Genomic DNA, 21,765 nt, shown 5'->3' with positions numbered 1-21,765 from the left:
GACTGGCATAACTCCCTTAGCATGCATTACTTCAGCACTCATGCGGGATAGTAGGCACATGGTTGCATGTCTCTATGCAGAACTGAATGGAATATTTAGGAGAGGTCTAGACTAGGACTGGGCTTCAAAACTCCGCTGTGCTCGCAGAGTTTGCGGAGTTCGGCAACTGCACGTTCCACAGAGAACATGGGAGTTACCTATAAAGCCCGCAATGGAGCAGAGTTTTTTCCTGTTGCCGCACTTGTTGCATCATTTTGCGCGTGGTGTGACCTCGACAAAACTTGCAGGGCACTTGGTAACACCCACGAGATTTTCTAGCTGCTCTAGAGCTGCAGGAGATTTTGTAACCGCTATCGCGGCTTAAGACCGTGCTAGCTACTTCAGGCGATTAGTGTTCTAGGCCAGTGCGATTGATCGCAGCTGCAACCTGGAGACGATTCCTTGAGAAGCAGCTAAATCTTCTTAAAAAGACAATTTGGAGTTGAATACAACTCAAATGGACCGTTTGTGGTGGTTTTTTTTTCGAGGAGACCTGTTTTTTTTTATTTTACATTTTTATTTCCAACAAGTGCCCTAGAGACTTCAACTTTCTATTCCTGTCCAGCTGGCTCCTCCCAGTGATTTGGCCACTTCCTCGTCACTTCTCATCTGGATTTGGAGCTGGAAGAATCCCTCTGTCTGCTGTGTGTGTGTGTGTGTGTATGTATATATATATATATATATGTGTGTGTGTGTATGTATATATATATATATATATATATATATATATATATATATATATATATATATATATAGGACTTTGTTTTTGTGATATCACAAGTAAGTTCAAAAAGTGGTATCTAGGAGTCATGTGATTTTTCTTCTTTTATAAAGGAAAAACGGTGCACAACTCAGTATGTTTTTTCAATAAAAAAAATAATTTGCAATATTCATTTAATTTACTATGTGGTCTAGACTGCCAATGAGCCTTCCATCCAGTATGCCCAATACTAGTCATAGGTGAATGAAACAACTGTTTCTGTGGTATCTGTTGAATTGCAACAGCATTTAGGCAATGGATGGCATTGGATGAAATTACAAAATGTTTTTTGTGGGGTGTTTGCCTTTTTTCTTCTTCCTGACAACAGTGTATAAGTGGGGTAATATATTTGATTCCTTTGGAGGAAATGCGTTTTTAGCCCAGTTAATTTTCGTTTTTGGTATTACTAAATTAATGCATTTTTCTCCTTTGTTACTATGCCTACTTTGTCTGGCCAGTGTGAAAATGTGTTTGACAAAGGCCGCCATTTGTCTTTGTTCCGCATGTCATGTGGCCAGGTGCCATTTTGTTTAGTCAGTGTCCACCTAGGCCTGCATGTGCTCTTTGTTTCCATGCCTCCTGCTTGTTGTTTGACCATATGGCTGGTGTAATTTTGTGAAGGCAACCAATGTGCTTTCTCAGTAGGGCTCCTTGCTTAAGTTTGGCCACGTGGCCTTTTTGTGCAACCATCCTTTTTTCAGTTATCAAAACCTTTTTGTATGTAGTGGCTTGGACCTTTTTGTTTGTACTATTTGTTTTTTTTTACTTTTCCCTGATATCAATTTAGTAATATGCTTGAGGCGTAGTAGCTCAGTGCTCTTGCTAAATGTACAGTTGTATATTATAATATACTTTTTTTGCATTTTTCACCTGCACCACTCCTTGCTTCCCACATCCAAGTTGGTTTCTCATAGTAGACCCTGAGTAGATCAGCACATTTTATATATATTAATTTTTTTATTTATATTTTCCGCAATTTTTTATATTACATTTTCAAAAAGAATGGTTAAAGTTTTTGTAATTCATTTTGGGAAAACTTTTTTTAAATTAGAAAAGTAATTTTTGTTGTCTTCTTTTTCACATTTTCTCAACATCCTTCAACCCTGTCTGCAATAGGCGCACAGCTGCACAAGAGCATTAATTTTCCAAGGATTATTCCATTGTCACCTGCACTACCTGCACATCCCAACGTGTTGCTCTTACTTATTCTTCCTGATTGTAAGTGAACGTTTGTTGGTGTGGTTTTACTTTTGAATGGATACACTGTATTGTTAATTATTTAAAACTTAAGTAACCACACTAAATGATATTGTTTGTACTACTAATTCAAACTGCAACAATGACACAATTCACTGATGTTCTTTTTGCTTGTTTGCTTTCAGGTGCAAAAAAGAAGCAACATCACCCACATTAGTACCCAATGGAATCCCTGTGCACGTGACCACACAACATAGACATCTCTTCAGCTTGTGAAGCTAAGTGTCGCTGTCAACTGATGTGTTCAATATGGCCCCAAAGAAACGTGCTACCAAGAAAGTGGCCAGTGATAAGAAGCAAACAGTCTTTGGGCAAAGTTGTGTGCCTACCGTATCAACTTCCACGAAGCAAGCTCGGAGCAGTACTGTCGCATCAACGGAAGCACCCCAACCTATGCCCATATCTGGCACAGAGGCACCTACTCTAATCATGGCAACGCAGATTAGCAGTAATGTTGGATTTGAGTTATCACTTTCACAAAGTAGTACCCAATCGTTGCCGGAAACTCAGCTAAGTGGACAACAGCCGCAGCCAGCAATAGTAGTTCCTTCTGAAGTAGGAGCACTTCAGGATATTAAGCTTCCTACCAAGGAAGTAGAAGAAGCCCCTCTTTCAGAAGATTCATTGGCTTCCAGATCTTCCGCAAGAAAAAGGAAGGGTACTCCACCATCTTCTTCTCCTAGCCCCCCTTCTGATGATCAAGACTCCACTTGGGTGCAGCTTCAGTCTGAGACACGGCAGGAGAGACTAGTGAAAAGGAAGCTTCCTGAAAGCCTTAGAGTTATTGTTAAAGAAGAGGAGGATTACGACGACCCAATTATCATTGATGTTAGTCCAGCCCCAGAGGAGGCTGGCGCTTGTCCATCTCAACCTGCTCTGAGGGATGTGCCACAGAACCCACCATCACCCCCTACCTATATATGTTCAAGGCCCCTGCGACCTACATCCACAACCACCTCAGTAGAAGTAGGCACTGCGGCGAGGCAAACGTCAAAACACCCACTTACTGCCATTTCTTCTGACATTGGCGGTGGCACCAGTGTCAGAAGATTGACCTCCCCAGTTTGGGACTTCTTTACTGTCAGCAAACAGGAGCCAAACATTGCCATATGCTCCATTTGCAAAGCAAGTGTTAGTCGGGGTAAGCTTGGTACAAACTATGGTACCGGAGGCCAAACAACCCATTTGAGGATCCACCACGCAATCCGCTGGGAGGCGCACCTTCGCCAGAAAACTGCAAGTGGTGTTGATGAAGGTGGTGAAAGCAGGGAATCTGATCAGAATATGGTTGAAGGTGAAGAAGAGGGTGACATTTCTGTTACACAAACCAGCCCTGTCCCCAGCAGTGCAGCAGTGTGGCCCACATCAGCAACAATGCACAAGACTCCGAGTCAGACTGCGACACCAAGGCAAGAGCATACCGTGACTGCCCCTCTGAGACGCACATTGACCCTACCACCTTCTGCTCTCAAGAAGTCGTCTGCATCAGTGGTACCAGAGAGGAAAAAAACCCAGGCTACTATTCTTGGCATGTTGAGGCAGGGGGAGCAGTACGAATGCAACCACCCAATGGCACGTTTGTACAACGGGAAGCTGGCTAAAATGTTAGCGCTGGACCTCCTTCCTTTTTCTTTTGTGGAAGGAGTGGGTTTTCTAGAATTTGTGGCGACCATCTGCCCGAAATGGAAGGTTCCCAGCCGGACATATTTTGCCAGAGTTGCTGTTCCAGCATTACATCAAGAAGTGCTGGATTTGGTTGGTCAAGCTTTGCATCAGAGTGTTGTTCATACTATCCACCTGACGACAGACATATTGACCAGTTTTCAATCAACAGATTACATGTGCATTACTGCACACTGGATCTCTTTTATGGGGGTTAGGGAAATTACATCTGTAGGTGCTGACACTGCTGAAATATTTAATGGCTCTCGGAAGCATGCAACAGTAGCCATTTTCGCCATGGAGAAATCTCATACAGCTGCAAACATCTTGGATAACTTTAACGACAAAGTCTCTGAATGGCTGCGTCCCAGAGGGCTTAAGATTGGATTTGTTGCCACAGACAATAACAGTAATATAGTTCAGGCCATGTCAGATGGTGGCTATTTCAGGGTCCTGTGTTTGGCGCACTGCATTAACATTATTTTGCAGGACTTTCTCAAAAAAGAAGGCAGAGTCAGCAACTTACTGTCCACTTGCAGAAGAATCTGCACTCATTTCAGTCATTCTTTTAAAGCCCGGAAGCAGTTGAGGGTCATTCAGCGTGAGCATAGAATGCCAGTTAAAGCACTCATACAGGAGGTGCCAACACGTTGGAACTCAACTTATTACATGTTGCAACGTCTGTCTGAGCTGTACAGACCAATCAATGAATATGTGATGCAAAGAGGGGATGCAACTGTGAAAGGTATGAACATTGAGATGGACCAATGGGGCCTAGTCAAATGCCTGCTTGAGATGCTGCTTCCTTTTGAGGTTTTCACAAGGGAAGTATGCAAAGAGGACAGTACCATGGGCAAAGCCATCCCGTTGTTGTATATGCTACAGGAACAGCTAAAGGAGGTGTCTGAAATGTATGCAGGCGTAAGTGAAAAAACAGATGCGCATGAGTTGGTGGAGAGCTTAATCCTTCGCTTGGCTGTTAATACAAAGCTGCAAAGAGACATTGTGTCATCCAAACATTACATCTGTGCCACAATTCTTGATCCACGGTTCAAACAATTACTGGCCACTTTCTTTCCTTTTTCAGATGGGGATGTTTCAAACTATAAGACGTGGATTGCTGAGCAAGCCAGTGACCTAGAAGAAGAATGGCTGGAAATTAGAAGCCCATTCCTGGGCAGAAGTTCTGGGGTGCAGCCTTTAACATCCATAGAGCCTGAGGGCCATGCTGTTGGCTCACAGCAGCCAAAAACACCAAGCACACCAGCTACAACAACCGGAATGGGCGCATCAAAATCTGCATTTGATTGGTTTCTTAAAGCAGGACTTAAGGCCAGTGCAGAGGCAAAGGCAAAAGAGGCAGAGAAAGTTGGAGCACCAATGACTATTGAGAGGATGGTCCAGGCCTATCTGGATGACCCAACGGAGGTCTATCTGGATCAAAACCCATTGGTGTATTGGTATGGGAAGAGGCGCCAATGGCCAGTGCTCAGCAGGCTGGCAATAAAGTATCTGGCTTGTCCGGTAGCCAGTGTGTCAGCTGAGCGTGTGTTCAGTGCAGCTGGTGCAGTTGTCAAAGTGAGAAGTACCAGTATCTCGCCCCAAAACGTAGCAAGATTAATTATGATCAAAATGAACCAGCACTTTATACCACCGAATTACACCATCCCTGAAGTGCGACATGAGGAGGATGAAGGTGATTGGTCGGACTCAGGTTATGCTAGTGTGTTAGCTGACAAACTTCTAGGCGAACCACCTGAGTTTGAGGATGAACTCTACTTCCCTGACTACTGAGCAGGCCTGGGCCACCATAGAACTTTCTGTACCAAAACTGCTTTGAACCCAAAAAATATAGCTAGGAGAACTTTATATTATTTTGTTTCTTTCTCACTGACTAATGCAGCCCCACTGTTACGTATGGCAGGTTTGGAGTTTGACCAGTGTGCATTGAAGAAGCCTCCCCCATCCCCCGCCATTCCCTTCAAGGACATTAGAGAGACAATGCCTGCTTCCATCCCGTTCCTATCCCTTCTTACATACCCTAACAGGACTGCGCAAGAATATTTGATTTACAAGGCTTGCCAATGTGTGTCACAACAATCAAAGAGGTTCGGTAATGTACCGCCGTGCTTGAATTGGAACAGGTAAATAATGCACCAATTAATGATATGAGTGATTGTGAGTTTTGAGATTTTCATGTGGTGGCAGACATTGGGGTGGTTGTTCAACTATAATTTGTTACCTTAATTGTGTTTGTGATGACTTACAGTGTTGGTGAACCGATGGGTGATTTACTTTTTATTTTTTTTCCCTGAAGGTGTTTTTTTTTTTCTTCCCCTTTGACACACAGCGAGATTTGTTTGTCAGGTAAACACTGCTTTGTTTTCGGGTTCCCACTCCTCAAAGACCCGGTGTAGGAAAGTAGGATCGGCTTTCATGGTTATCCCCACTTTTTGCCTGGTGCTATGCTGTTTATGACTAGTCTGACTGGGATCTTGCTCATCAGGACCCCAGTCTCTGTGCTTTCTCCTCTAAATTGGTATGGTAAGTACTTAGGTACATTCCAGATTGGCTACTGATGTACACTTATAAGTCCCTAGTATATGGTACTAAGGTACCCAGGGCCTAGGTACACCAGGGGTCCCTCATGAGCTGAAGCATGTATTTTGCCACCCACGAGGGACCACGTAAACTGTGACAGCAGGCCTGCCAGGCCTGACAAGCTGGTGCTAGCACCACTTACGACAAAGATAGGGTTACCTGTATCTAAGGTCACTGCACTTAAAACCTATATGTCACCCTTAAGGCAGGCCTTTTAATCCTGAAGGCATGGTACTCATTTCAAAGTGTGCGGGTGACCCTGCATGAGCGGAACACCCTTACAACCTTCGGAGTCCATTCTCCTGGGCTGTAAGTGCTTCTGTCATTTAGATATATAGAGTGGCCATGCATCATTGCGCGGTGGCTACCTCTCACCTGGCTGTAACGACCCCTGTTGTGTTTGGTATCAAACATGTTTGAATCATCTCCCCACACCATAACTGTGGGGAGGCCCTCACTACTCCTGGTACCTGTCTAGTGGAGCCGGACAGCAAGCTAGGGCTGCTTCCTGTCCGAGACACATTTCTGTCATCCTGCTGCAGAGCCAAGCTCTAGCAGGGGAAGGCAGAACACTAGGTATCCTGTTACAGGGAGGTGCAACCACCTTCCAGACAGGGTTTAGTGTATTGGGGCAGGGTGGGGCTCCCCTGATTGCTCCGGGCCTGCCCTGACTCTCCTGCTTGTGGTGAGTCAGCTGGACCTTGCTGGTCCCGACCCTGCACCTTCTTTGCTTTCCATGTTGGTTGCAGTTAGCAATGCTTGTTGGTGCTCCCAACGGATACCGATCCCCTCAACTCTCGACATCCGACGTGGGACAGCTCCTGAACGGCTCCTGGTCTTTCTCTGTGTCGCCTGGTCCATACAGATGCAGCTTCAAGGTCTTTGTCATCTCTGCTGCAACACCCAACATCGTTGGGCATTCGTCTTCCGTGCCTCCAGGTCACTCCTGAGTGGCATGGACTCTGTTCCCTCTGCTTGCATGTTCTTCTCGACTTGAATCCACCTTTTGGGTTCCACCGGACACTTTCACCCTCTCCAGCAGTAGCATCTTCCTGAAGTCCTTGATTAAGGTGAACGCCCGTTTCCGATGCCAATTCGCACCTATCCACCTGGCTTCCCTGGTGTAGGTAACCTGGTTCTTTTGGTAGCCACAGTTTGGGTGTCTCTCCAACCTTCTGTCTTTTCACGGTGTTCCTTCAGGGTCCACTGGGAAGGGTCCTTCTTAAAAATTGCAAGCTCGACGTACTCATTAACTTGAATTGAGCATGCGCCGTGTTCCCACTCTGATCACAGCCTCCGGGGGGTTCCTGGGTACTTACCATGGGTGTTTTCTTGGGTCCCCAGCACTTCTATATCTTCTGGGTATAATCTTGACTCGAGTTGTGGTTCGCATACCACTATTTCAGTATATGGTTTGGTCTCCCCATTGGCGACTACTGTATTTCTGTGCTACTTACCTGTTTTTCATGCAAAGTATTATGTGCTTTGTGTATATTCCCGGTTAGGAGATCTGTGTATGTGTTAGTGAGTGTCTTTTATAATACATATTTTTATAAATTCAGTAGGTGGTTCTTTTTCACTTCATCTGTATCAATAAGAATATATACTGCCAAAACAAGCTGCTTTACACTCCTTCTGGACTAAGCCTGAAGGATGCTCTCCACAGCTACCACTGGAGAGCTTTCTAAGGTTGCCTAAGAACACTAAAATCACCATAAGGATTGTCTGGATTTGTGCAGGGTGCCCACTTACATAAGTGTGAATGAATGAATTTTATTTGTGTGGTTACCTAAATCCATTACAATATAAAACATTAAAATGTATATCAAAAGAAAAGTGCTAGACCTGGTTAAAATCTTTTTTTGTTTTAAAAGAGAAGTTTATAATATTATAGACCTGATCGTCCACGTGGTGAGTGCACAGGTGATGTACTCATAATGTGGTTTTTTTAAAATGTAGAACATCGGGACGGAATTAAAGCTTAAAGGGCCCCTATGTAGACCTGTCCTTCAAAAGTGTGCGATGTGGTGTACAAATTTCCCATAATTGGCTATGTACTTCACAATGTCCAAAGGCTATGTACTTCACAATGTCCAAAGTATAGAGCTGTTGAACAGCCTCCTCTGCTGTACGGGTGCCCAGTTGAAAAATAATAGGCCGAGGTAAATCCTGTGGGCTTACCACAAGGCAGGACAGCACAATAAGATGTGTGCCAGGGGCTCTCTTTTATAATTGCAAAGACAACACTCTACAATGCCCAGCCATGCTTGCCAAGATGGATGTCATTTTTTTAAGGGGAGTGAATGTAGTCTTGCTGCGAAAATCCGATGTAAGGCTTGACTCTCCACTGGTTGTGTGAGGAGAAGGCGGCAAGTGCTTTTTGGAGGTCTATTTTGGTGTGATCCAAAAGAATAACGTCATCGACATTTTGCATCAGCTGGATCTTTGTGTTGCCGATCATAAGAGTGGTTAGAGACGATTCGTGCAGTGCTCAGCCCAGGTTGGCGGTGTACAAATTCGAAAAAGCATCGGTGCTAGCACACATCCCTGCTTTAGCCCCTGAGCAATTTTCTCTGTGGCAGACTCCCTGGAAAGTTTGACCCTTACCCATGTTTGAGAATGCAGTTATCTAATTCCTTGTAGTGAAGGACTGATGTTCCACCCTGCCAATTTCTGCCAAAGGATGCTACGAACTACCCCATTGAAGGCTGCGGAGTAGTCCATGAAGCAGGTGAAGAGCGGAGGGGAGCGATGTGCCACCGCTTGTTGGGCTTAGTATGACAGGGCTGGGATGTTGTCTCCAGCAGAGCCCCCTGGGCTGAACCCTGTCTGGTAAAATGGCAGTAGACCTTCAGTGTGGACCCAATTGGCTAATTCCTGCAAGAGTGTACTCTCGTAGACCTTACCCTCGTTGTCCAACAGGGCAATCATCCGGTAGTTCATAGGCTCGGTATTTGACAATTTTTTTAAGATTACATAAGCACGCACCAAATAATACGCGAGCTTCTCACACCTGGCAAGTCAATTTAGCTAATAAACACTAATCTAGTCTACCCCAAAAATTGCTCTGTTGCTCTTGTTGTTCAACATTATTACACTACAAGTCGATCTCTCTCATTTGGGTCGGCAGGGCTTTAAGTTGGCTGAAAAAACTGGGAGGGAGGTCTCTCAAAGGGGCGTGGCTGATTAAATTAAGGGCGTGGCTTAGAAACACACAGACTAAAAATCTGTGCTTAGCACAGTGTTTCGCCCGACTTGTATTGTGCTGCTTCTTTCATTGCATCCAGATATATAATACAACAAGTAACATTGAAATACTCACTCTCTAAAGTGGCCCCCTTGTTACAAGCTCTGCGTCTTTTAAATGCCCATGTCATGTTGGTAATCTGTTAGAGCAAGGGGCAGTAATGTCTTTATTCTGAGGGTTTTGATGTTACCATTATTTGACGAAACACCGTCCCAAAACATATTGATTAAGCAACGTTTTGCTCTCTGAGGTAGAAATCTGACAATTGAGAGTAGCAGCCCTCTCAGTAGAACTTGGGAGGGAGTTGACTGGTCTTGCGAAATTGTAATGTGCTCTGTTGAAGTGAAGTTTCATCAGTCTTATCAAATTTTGTGATATAAAGTTCACAGATGGATCAGTAGATGATATCTTCTGATGGTTTGATGTTAAATAGCCACCTCAGTTGGAAGACAGCTGCCGGATAGCTTCCTCCTCCTGCATACTGGAGAATCGTTTATTTAATCCATTTGGATCTTACCACAATAATTGTATATTCTCGGCATTCCACTTCATCCTGGCTGAAATTCCCCTGATGGACATTTCTTCTCCTTCTGGGCAGCTGCTCCATGGAATGCTCTCAGCCTTTCGTCGTATATGTATTCATTGATCGTCTCTCCTTTTGAACAACATTTCGCCAGTCTTAGATTTTGGATGTATCAAACAGGAATGACATGATAAGTTGGAAGATTCCCTGGAAATATTTTTTCCTGCATAGGACAGAATTTTGCAATAAAATTTCAGAAGTCCTTTGTGATATGAAGCAGTGTGGAGATCGGTTCTGAATGGAAGCTTCTTGCATGAATTATGTCAAAGCTGCACATATAGTTGAGGACTTTATCCTTTTATAATATTGATGTAAAATAATTCTCTAGTTTGCCAATTTCATGCCTTTTGACATCAGGAGTGTGAAACTATTCAAATATTCTACTTGTCAAAAGAACAAAATGCAACAAAAATCTATTTGCCGAGGGAGAAATCTACATGTTCCGCTTACTCGCTAAAATATATGTACCAGCACAGACATGTTAACATACTTATATTTTTATTTTATTTCCACGAAACAGACAAAACATGTTTTGCAACACTGCTAAAATAAAATATCATCTTTAATGGTGAATGTGCCATTATCCTAATTCATTCGAAAACTACTGCAAAATAATAGTTTTGGAATAATTAACTTAAGAACCGCAGTTTAGTCATACCATAAAGCAGGCTGCGCCAACTTGCAAGGACAGGTGGTGCTGTAAAAATATTTACACTGACAATTATCAGTAATGATAGTCGGACCTTTTAAGGCAACTCACTTGGTGATGGGGAAGTAAAATGTTTAAAAAAATGCAAAGGAAGCATGCAAGCTGAGCTTGAAACAGATCATGTGTTTGTAGGGGTGAACAATTTCTTTGAGATATCCTCGGTGTCTATCACAAATGTATATGATTTTAACGGTAGGTAAAAAAAAAAAAGCACTTTCGAATGTAAATTAGAAATACCATTCTGATCAAAAACCATCCACTCTTTCCTTTAAATACTACATTGCCACCACAAATTTTTGGGGATATTTTTCCCCCTCACTGGATTTTTAAACGGGCAAGACTGCCCTGTTAGTCTCAAATTAGATTCCGTGCTAATACTATGCCTGGCTCGTTTGTGCAGTTATTTCTCCTATGATTTGGGGCTGCCTTGAGGGCAAGCACTGGCTGAAGTTGAATCCGTTTAAAAATGAAGTAGTGGGCTATACCATGGCCTAGATAAGGGCCTTTGTAGGCCCTTCTGGTGTTGTTGACCTCTGCACATCACATTGTGGTGAGCACTCACAAATGTGCCCTGGGAGCTCCTATTTTCAACACACTCCACTGACTTGCATTATTACAGCTTAAATTTGTATTAATATTTTGTGGAAAGGGTTCTTGAAAGTCAGACTTATAAGTTCTACCACCAAGTTTACCCGCACTCTACTTGGGGTTTCTCTTGATGTTGCGTATTCAGATACCACAGATCGGGAACTGAGCCTTTACTGTTGTGGCTATGTTCCTGTGAAGTCTTCCTCCTTAGCTTTGGCCAAACATTTTTACATTTGATAGAAGATTAAAAGGTTGCTTCTTCTCATCTGTGGAAAATGTTAAAGGGATGGGTCTATTACTTAAATGTATTTCAGCCACTGATTACTGCTGAGCTAAAATCTAGTCCTTTTTGTTTTTCCCTACATGCTACTACACACTAGAATCTGCAATAAGCCTTAACCATGTTCCAACAAGGACATACTAGGGCAAACTGCTAGGCCTTTTCTACACAGGAACACATGCTACTCTAAGACAGGTTACAGGCTATGTGTGCCTCGTCAGGTGGGTGTAGCTTGAATGCTATTGGACAATTAGCATGACTACATGTAGGAAACGGTTTTTGTTGTAGTATCCCACCACTTCTTGCCCCCTTTTTGTCTGCTGAATGCTTGTTTTTCAACTTTAACGGTGCGCTGATTAGAGCTTGAGTGCCAGTGCTCTTTCCTTGAAACAAGGTGATCTCTAATTGTAACACAGTTGGCAAAGGTATTTTGTCCCTAGTAAATTGTAACCCTGGTACCTAGGGCATGGGTACTAAAGAGGGTCCCTAAGAGCTGCCACATATCTCATGCCACTCTAAAGGACCCACACACAGACTGCCATTGCAGGCTGCGTGACATGGTGAAAACCATGAGTGAAAACACGACATGGGACACCTGTGTGCCAGGCCAAAGTCACTGCATTTAATAGAAGTAAGTCACCCCTACAACAGGCTTTTGAGTCCTAAGGCAGGGTGCATTATTTTTTATGTGTGGACCTATCTGCCTGAGCAGACATACCCCTGTGATGTTTAGTGCTATTATGAGATATGTGATCAGTGAAGCATCTTAAGGTGTGTACTGGTCAAACCGAGTTACTCAGCTACATAGTGGCTTCACTAAAAACATGGTATTTGGTATCCAACACCTCGTATTAAAACCTCCACACTGATTATAGTAATGGATTTAGTGATTCATGCACCCAGAGGAGCCTTAGAAGTTCCCCCGGAACCCTGCTAATCCTCTAGTGTGCAATCTGACTGGTTTTGTCTAGCCTGCCACCACAGATGAGTTTCTGACACCCCAGGAGGTGAGATCCCCTCTCTGAGGTCAGGAAAAATGCCTGCTCTGGCAGGAGGGGTTTACACCTCCTCCAGCAGGTAGGCTAGAAAATCAGCACATCAAGGCTAAATGCTTCAAAGCCTCTGCTGCCTGTGATATGTGAGCATGGCTTCCCCTCCAGACCTAGAGGATGACATCCCCTGCGCTGAGGCCCATTTGGCACCAGGGAAGTCAGGAAATTAGCTACTCAGGAGGTGTATTACACTGCCAGGCTGGACATACCTCTAGGGTGGGCAGCCTAGATTGAACAGGAAAGTCAGGATACCACCATCGTGTGTGGGGGAGTTGGGAACTCTGGGACAGGGTGATGGACACACCCCACAGTAAGTGGTCATCTAGGGGGTGTCGTGACACCAGGGGTCAATAGTCCATTTGCTACTATGACTCACTCCCCTTAATACACCTACATTGAGTATTTATGTGACCCTCTGAGGAGGAAAGGAAGGACCAAAGAGCGAAAACTGAAGATCTGCACCAAAGATTGGTGCAAAACCCTGCCAGGCTGCTTGCACTTGACCATTGCTGGGAGCAACTTCACAAAGAGCTGACCAGCCTCCCCAAAACCCTTGGAGGACAGCCCAGAGCCTCAATAACCGGGAAAGAGCTCCCTTGGAGCGGTGGATCTGCTCTCTTGCATCTGCAGGCACCGAAACACATTTGCCCGGTCCACCATGTTGCCTGCCATTGGGCCCACCATAGGAGCAGCGCGACTGGAGCTCTTCTTGCTCCCGGAGGTCAGGTCAGTCTACTTGCTTACTTTGGAGATGCCAGGAGCCGCCCAGCACCTTTCGGGATCAAATGCAGCGCCGATCTACCCACTAACATAGTGACTAGATCCTTTTAAACGTTCTATTCCTGCTAGCTTATGACAGTTCTGGTTTTTTTCTGCATTCCTTGAATTCAGATCTTGACCTCTGCTCCCCGCTTTTTTTTTTTTTGTTTATTTGATTGAAGCTTATCTCTAAAAACTTTCTTGGCAGTGAGCACAGATGAGTGAGAAGCTAAGCTTTACGTCCCCAAACACAGAAAATGTGGTTGGTCCTGCTCCAAGTTGGCAGTCAGAGAACAGTATCCTAGTTGGTGCTGTACAGGCCTGCTCCTATCTGCCAAGTCCTACTCTAATCTTATTCTGGAGTCAGTGTGCCAGAGCTCCCCATACTCTCATCGACTCCACAGCAGATCGCAGCCTTAAGAGGCCATGCTGCAACTCTTTCACATGGTTCTAGATAATCCTGGTGGGAAACATCCTTTACAACGCAACTTTTACCACGCAGTGCCTTTACGGCGCAACTTTTACAACGCAAACCATTACAACGCATTGCGCTGGGGGGCGCTCTAGGATAGGGAATAGGTTTAATTTACTATCCAACACCGTCCCTACTATCCACGGGGACTGGAGTTGGAATAGTAAATTAAACAATTCACTATCCAGCGCCCCAAAGTACTATGGGTTTTAAAGGCATGCGTTGTAAAGGCATGCGTTGTAAAAGCATGCGTTGTAATGTCATACATCCAATCCTGGTGCACCTTAAGGTCCCACAGATCCCTTGAAGCCTCTGGTTGGCCCCAGTCGGTCATTCATATTCTGTTCTGCCTTTCAGTTTCTGAACACCCGTCTCACTGTCCCCCGTCTTTTATTTGGTCTTCCGCTGATTACTCCACTATTCTTTCCAAGTAAATTATGTCTTTACTGGTGGAAAGGGCCCTGTCCTGAGATGGACAGGGCCTTGGTGAACCTGGAAGCTTATTTTCATGTGAAAGTTGTGCAATCTCAATGAAGGTATTGCATCTTTGTGGTGGGATTGGGCCACGCGAGTTCACGATACTGAACTTTGGCCTGACAGTCTCTCAGTTTATTACGAAGGTCATGTACGTCTTGGCCCATCTTTGCAAGTTGGTGACCCATGTATTCCATTACTACGATGACTGGTGGTTGAAGGCGCATTCACCTCTGCTTAGCTTGGGCCGCTTTCAGACAACAGCGTCCTTAATAACTTTGGAATTTACATCAACGAGCCCAGATCCCATCTTTTACCATCACTGATGTCCCTACATTGGTGCCAATCTGGACTTAGTTTGCTGTTCCAAAATCAGAGAGTCCAGACCCTCTGGCTGTAATCCGGATGTTTCAAGTAAGAGCTACTGTCTCACCCTTGACAATTCTGAGACTGGTCTTATAGCATACTTGAGGTGCCTCACTTTCATTGGCAATTCAGCCATTCACTGGGTCTTTATTTCAAGTGGGATGGCATTAAGGGGAGCCTCACAAAAAGAATTCATATTTCCAAATAGGTAGCCAGTGACTTTCAGTGCTCTGTCAGATGCCAGCCTGGTGTGTGGCAGGCCATTCTCTCCCCTGTGTATGGAAGTCTCAGTGGTGATAGGTGTGTCCAGTCTAGGTTGAATTTGTGAAATGGGTGGCATGGAGGATGCATTATTGCCAACATTTGTAAAGCAGAAAGGGGGCGATTTAATAAAAATAATCGTGGGATTTATTTTTCCTATTGACTTGTATTGAAAAAGGGACCCTATCAGATGGGAGAAATATACATGAAATTAATTTTTTGTTTTATATATCAGGAGTTGTCCACATGAGTCGGTCTGTTTGTATGTATGAGTAAGGGTCTCTTTGGGCTTCCCTAGAACACCACCACCATATCAGTCTTTTGGAGCAGACAAAACCTGTGAAATGTAGTACTGTAGTAAGCGGTTGCCCATGCCCTCTCCCTGGAGGCTCCGAGACCGGTGGTGGCTGGAACCTCACGTTATCCCTGATGGTTAATCACGTGGCAGGATTCCTCAAAAGCAAGGCAGGTGAACTTATCATGTTTTACCTTTCTGATCACGAGCGGTGTTAGAAGTGGCAGAGGATATCTTGAACTGTTGGTGTGTGCCATCAGTAGATCTGTTTAGTAACTCAGAAAATACTTGGTATCAGGCTTTTGATGCTTTACAGTTTCCTCAGTGTGGGTCTCTGAGACGTTCTACCTTCTATGGGATTCTGGCCACCTATACGTATTTCCTACTCTTCTCTGATCCAGATGGTCCTCAAGAAAGTTGGGCATGATGAAGCACAGCAGATTCTCATGACCCTGAATTGGGCCAAAAGATTCTGGTATTCCAAACTGCTGCCCGTCCACATGCTCGCTCTTCGGCTTCCTCTTTGGTAGGAGCTACTGTTCATGCAGCAAGGCAAACTATGGCATCTTGACCTCCATGTGTGAAGATTGAGTGGCAGTAGCTGAGATGTTTTCATCTATTGTCAGAAGTGATGGGTGACATTTTAGCAGTGAGCCTACCTTCCGCAAAGTTTTTTTTTTAAATGGTATTTCTTTTATTAGAACAGTTATGCTATTCATTTTTCACATTAAGTCAATTTTAAAATATTTACCCAGGATGTTTAGTACTGACAACATTAATATATAACAAAATTCAAGGCTAAACTTTCACACTTAATTTACCCACCCCAATGCCCCTTCATACCACTTTACATGACTATAGGTTTCCAACTCAGATAATCCTGCAAACCGTGTCTAAACATGAGTGCCAATTATGCTGAACCACTCACACCCAATGACATGACCACATTGTCTGTCTTAGCGGTAGCCAGGAGCACTTACCCCTCCATCTTTTCCGCTCCATCCTTACCTTTCATTAAGTTTATCTACTCAGGCCACTGGCCAAGGTACATTGCTTGGTGCAAGGAAACTGCAGGATGATCCTATGCAGACTAAGCTGCTTTATATCCTTTTGTTTGTAATATCCAATCTGGTAAGGCTTTGCCCGAACCTTTATTAAAGGTTACTTATGAACCATTTTGGGCTTTTTCATTTGCTTGATTATGCCTCTTTATTCAATTCACCCTGCTTTCACCTATATTTCCCTCTACAACCCTTAATTGTGCCAAAGTTGGACCTCAAGGTTAGTCCTCACTTTTCTGATGTGCTTTTTAGCTTCTGCATATTTGTGCCTTGTGGCTCTTGACTCTGAGCACCTTTTTTCATTTCAGTCACTCCTGCTTGTAGCATGAGTGAGCCATACATATTGTCTGTACGGCCTCATCAGTGCTAAATTTGTAAAATAAGTGCCTGGAGCCAAATGTCTGGGGTGCCAAATAACAAAGCTGTGTAGTCTGGATTCTACCCTTTCATCCACCACCAGACACTCCATGCCCCTTAATCTCACTCTCTCAGGTTTTTTTCATCCCTGCTTTCTTTTTTTGCCCCCGTTTTGTCATCTTTCTCTTCCTCCTTTCCCCCTTTTGTATTATGCTCACTTTTGCTCTGGGTCAAACTCTGAGGAAATGTAAGCGACACTCCTCAAAACCCCAGCTCAGATTAAGCACTGATCTAAACTATCTTCTTCATTGACCAGCTGGTGCTTATGAATCTTTCGTCCTTTCTTAGGAAAGTGGTATTACCATTCCATGTGTGCAGTCCATCACACTCCCATTGTTCATCTCTCCACCTTACTCTTCTCAATAGGAGGACATGCTACCCTGGTTGAGTCCACAAAGGACTCTTAGATTCTAAATTGATAGAACTATGCAGTACATGAAAGATGTGCGTTTTGTGGGTGCAAAGAAAGGAAAGGCGCTTAAAAATTGATCTTATTGCCATGGATAGTTCTCTTCATCAAACTATTATGTCTCTGCCGCAGATGACCATCCTGAGACACTTGGGGCTCATTCCATCAGGTCAAAGGTTGCTACTGTAGTCCTGGCTCAGGGTGTCCCTGTGTTGGATGCCTGCCAGATAGCCACAAGAACACCCAATTCTGCTTTCACCAGGGACGACTGTATCGATTTGCAGGTCTGCAGAGAGGGCCATTTTTCCTATTCTGCGACGTTGGGCTTCCTAGTGTAAAGTCTGCTCCTCAGGTCGACCTCCAGGGAAGGAATTTGGGGATTGCCCTGGTATTGAATCATAATTTAAGGAATCTGCAAATACAAGTATCCATTAGAAGATTGTTACTTACCTTCTGTGACACACTTTCTGGTGGATAGCCCAACCAGGGATTCTTCGCTGTAAGCCCAACTTCCCTTTTCTGTGGAGTGGAAATTTAGAATGCTAAATCATTTTTAGGCTTGCGCTGTGCTTCTGAAATCTCTTGTCTTAATATATCTAAAAGCCAAATTACTGTGTTCATTCCCTTTTGTTTGGAACTTCTTATTTCTGTTCACTTCCCCTGGATGCACACATTTACGATACTAAAGCTGTTCACAATACTCAAGCTGCTTAAGCCTAATTCACTGTCAAGAGAGGATCTCTTTCCACAGAAAAGGCAGACCGCTTCTAACAGCATCCTGAAATGCTTTATTTTCATTACTTATGTAAAGCAGATGCTTTAGCCTTAAAGCATTTGTAGCATTTACTATTTATGCCTCAATACTTTTCTTTGCACTTTGTTGGCATTATTATTGATTTTTTGTTCAACTTAATATATTTGGTCATTATAATCCAATTAAAATGTTTTGGATAAATATTGCACATGAAAAATCAAGTTAATATACAAGAGCTCTCTCTCTCTCTCTCTCTCTCTCGCTATATATCTATCTATATATATCTAGATCTATAGATATAGATCTATAGATATAGATCTATATCTCTATATATATATAGATGCTTCAATTTGGGGCTTCCTGTTTAGACGTTTATATATATATATATATATATATATCTGCAGACTTCGCCTGTGTTATTCCCAGTCTTCCAAGGGGAACAAACTAATGCGGACCTGTACTTGTTTGTGCAAAGAATACTCATTCGAGCCCTTACACCACCGCCGTGGCGCGTTTCGACACGAAGAGGCCTTGATCACATGACGCATATGCGGAGTGCCTTCACAATATAAAGTGCTAGTGCCTAAACGTGACAAAAACGTCATAGACATAAAAGATTCATTGGAAAACCATGATGTTAAATATATATAAATTATAATTCTTCATAATTGAGGTAAGTAAAAGCAAGAATCTCTCTCTCTCTATATATATATATATATATATATATATGTGTATATATATATGTATATATATATTTTTTTCTCTAAACACATAATATTGCTATATTTGACTTCTAAACAGGCATTCACAATTGCAGTTACCTTGCAGTTAGGAGGGACTTGAATGGTCAAGCAGGTGCAGTGGCACCGGGACCAAAAGCTCTAGGTACCCCACTTAGCCCAGATTATTGCTAGAGTGTAAGACAAAACTGGCAGTCACAAGTGGAGTTACCTTGCAGACAACAGGATCATGACTTCAGTGGTGCAGCAGGTGCAGTAACATCAGGATGAAAATCTCTAGGCACCCCAGTAAACACCTAAAACTGCGATGTTACTACTAAACAGGAAGTCACAAGTGCAGTTACCTTGCAGACATCCGGATCATGATTTCAATGGTTCAGCAGTTGCATGACACCAGGACTAAAAGCTCTAGGCGTCCCAGTAAACACCACTGCTATCCCTGCACTATCCTTCTCAATCCAAACATACCCACCACTAAAATGACTTTCATATTTAACTATACTAATTCACCACGAAACCTTTATGGGTTCCGAAGTAGCTTACTACTCGCCGAGAATGCGCTTCAACGCCTCGTCAGGGGTAGTAAGTGCTACATAAATACAATTACATTGCATTACAAATACAATGCAGTATTTTACTACTAAACAGGCAGTCACAAATGGAGTTACCTTGCAGGCAACAAGGTCATGAGTTGAATGGTGCTGCATGTGCAGTGGCATCCAGCCCAAAAGTTATCAAAACTACTCTAAACACCTAATAGTAATGTATTTTACAAGTAAGTGCAGTTCTCTCAAGCGCTAGGGTCATGATTTCAATACTGCAGCAGGTGCAGTGGCACTGGGGCCAAAAGCTCCCAAGTACTCCACTGAACACTGATTGCTATATTTTACAACTAAACTGGCATTCACAAGGGCAGTTATCTTTTAGGCACTAGAGTCATGATATGAATGGTGCAGCTGGTGCAGTGGCACCAGGCCCAAAAGTTGTCAGAACTCCCCTGAACACACAATATTGCTGATTTATATTTATTTTTAAAAGTTTAGAACAGACTTTAGGATGCACGGGGGTGTGGGGTGGGGTTGGTAGGGGCGAGGGAAGAGGCAAGAGGTGTTGGCACAGTGCACCTCATGAAACTGCAGCCGTGTCTGTCCGACTGCGAACTCCTGCCTTAGACCTGCCGACCAACAAATATGAACTGGGCTACTGCTGCCCAGGAAAATGGCGAGCATTGTGTCTTGCTATAAAGGAGCAGCAAACAAGTAAGCCCGTCTTTGGGTTCAACGGTGTCACACTCCGATCACAACAGCATATGCATAAGCCCCTAAGCTGTCGAAAGCTGGGGCAAAACGTCCTCTTCTGAAAGCCTAACTGCTTAGGACTCTGAAGATAGTGTCCATTGGTGAATAGCGATTTTTTTTTTCGAGCAAGCAGTGGCGGCTCTTGCATAGGGGTGTGGGGGCGTCGCCCCCCTGCTTTCTCACAGTGCGAGAAGGCAGAAACGGCGGGAGTGGCTTGCCCAATGTTGTGGGTAGTGACTGCTTTGGTCTGCCTGGGGCTGATCAAAGCAGTCATGCGCACTCTGCTTTCTCTCTATGTAGGCTGCATGCATGCAGCAGCCTACATAGAGAAAAGAGCCTCAGATTAGGCTCCCGGCTAGGGCGCTGTGCGCCTTCTCCGCACCACTCACAACGCTGCCATTGCAGCGCTGTGATTGGCTTAGGGCCCAAGAAGGGAGGCTTCCTGTGTTTGCTTCCTAGCGGGAAAAATGTTCCAGAGTTGGACCCGGCCACTACCATGAGCTAAGGAGTTGATGGACTCCCAACCCGGTATGGTAAGTTAAGTTTTATTAAAATGTGTAGTTTTAATTATACCATGAACCTCGCATCCCCCACCCCCGCGATTCATGCCGCCGGCCGCCACTGGGTAAAAGAAAAAAGAGCGCAAATGTACGGGGATGTTTATTCGTTTTATGATCCCCTGGCATGGTGCGTCCATCCACCGTCGCTGTTAACATGTTCCTGTCCATGGTTCTACAGACTCGGCTGCCATGCTCCCGACCTTCAGCTACAGAAGCCATAGTAATGTGCAGGCACGGTCCGTCCATAGGGGAGTGGGGGCGTAGGCCCCCCCCGCCCGCAGCCTCCCGCAGGAGACACCGAGGGAGAACTGACAATGCATGCCAGTCAGCATGACGTCGGGAGGCGTCATGTTGATTGACATGATTGTCACCAGGCAGGCAGCAACACGAGTGCGCATGCGTGGGGACGGAGGGTGAATTTTTTACCCGTGCCCACGCATGCGCACTTGTGTTCGTGCTTTTTTGCGCGTGCCCATTAGGAGCCCTTTGGTCTCCTAATGGGCGTGCTCTGGGCGTAGAGTAACCTGTGCCCCTGCAGCGTCAGGATTGTCTGAAATATGGAAACAATTAGTGCGGACATGGCAGCCTGTTGACACGAGCTGTGCAAAAGAGTGACAACACGCAAGTAAGGAGGAAAAAAGTGTTTTGACGTGTTTTATTTGTTTAAGATGCCCGACAGCACTGCAGTGCTGAAAGAAGAAAAGCGTGCAGTCTTAAGTAAAGAGTGCACCCTGTACGGATGTGTGCAATGTGGCTATTAATCAACCGCAGACAGTGTGAAAAAAGTTCAGTGGGGATGTAAATCACAAACTTATAGCCAGTTTCTGGCAGACTCCTGTCGGGTCTGTTTTCCTCCAAAGAGACCACGGATGTTTACAGTAAGAGTAAAATGAATGTGAATATATTAGATGGTGGAGTTGGGGGACCCAGCTTAAACGTGTTTGGCCAGTTTCTAAGAGCCGCAGCAAAGGAAATTGAACAGGGAGAGTGGGTGCATGGATGGATGCATGCATGATGGATGGGTGGATGGATGCATGAATGATGGATGCAGGTTGGATGGGTGGGTGGATGGATGGATGGATGGGTGGATGCATGCATGAATGAATGATGTATGGATGCAG

At 44.3% G+C, this 21,765-nt stretch overlaps 2 protein-coding genes across 4 annotated transcripts in view; both read left to right on the top strand.

Moving 5' to 3' along the window:
- Positions 1-21,765, top strand: part of ERCC1 (ERCC excision repair 1, endonuclease non-catalytic subunit) — a 146,243-nt gene that overhangs the window by 37,281 nt on the left and 87,197 nt on the right. The window contains exon 1 of one of the 2 annotated variants that reach the window (XM_078659311.1): positions 5,794-5,862. The exons of the other annotated variant lie outside the window; for it this stretch is intronic. The gene's annotated coding sequence lies outside the window, so the exon portion shown is untranslated. Of the gene's footprint in view, positions 1-5,793; positions 5,863-21,765 lie in introns of those variants that run through there. 2 annotated transcript variants of the gene reach the window in all.
- MRPL50 (mitochondrial ribosomal protein L50) overlaps positions 1-21,765 on the top strand; it is a 71,448-nt gene that overhangs the window by 37,286 nt on the left and 12,397 nt on the right. Inside the window, exon 2 of one of the 2 annotated variants that reach the window (XM_078659312.1) lies at positions 2,182-5,862. The exons of the other annotated variant lie outside the window; for it this stretch is intronic. Coding sequence (XP_078515438.1) covers positions 5,636-5,862 — 227 coding nt within the window. The 5' untranslated portion in view covers positions 2,182-5,635. The remainder of the gene's footprint in view (positions 1-2,181; positions 5,863-21,765) is intronic. 2 annotated transcript variants of the gene reach the window in all.

This window comes from Lissotriton helveticus, chromosome 1_1 (genome assembly GCF_964261635.1).
Source record: "Lissotriton helveticus chromosome 1_1, aLisHel1.1, whole genome shotgun sequence".
NCBI classification, from domain to species: Eukaryota; Metazoa; Chordata; class Amphibia; order Caudata; family Salamandridae; genus Lissotriton; species Lissotriton helveticus.
The sequence above is the reverse complement of the archived record's forward strand: the minus strand, read 5'-3'. Positions and strand labels throughout refer to the sequence as shown.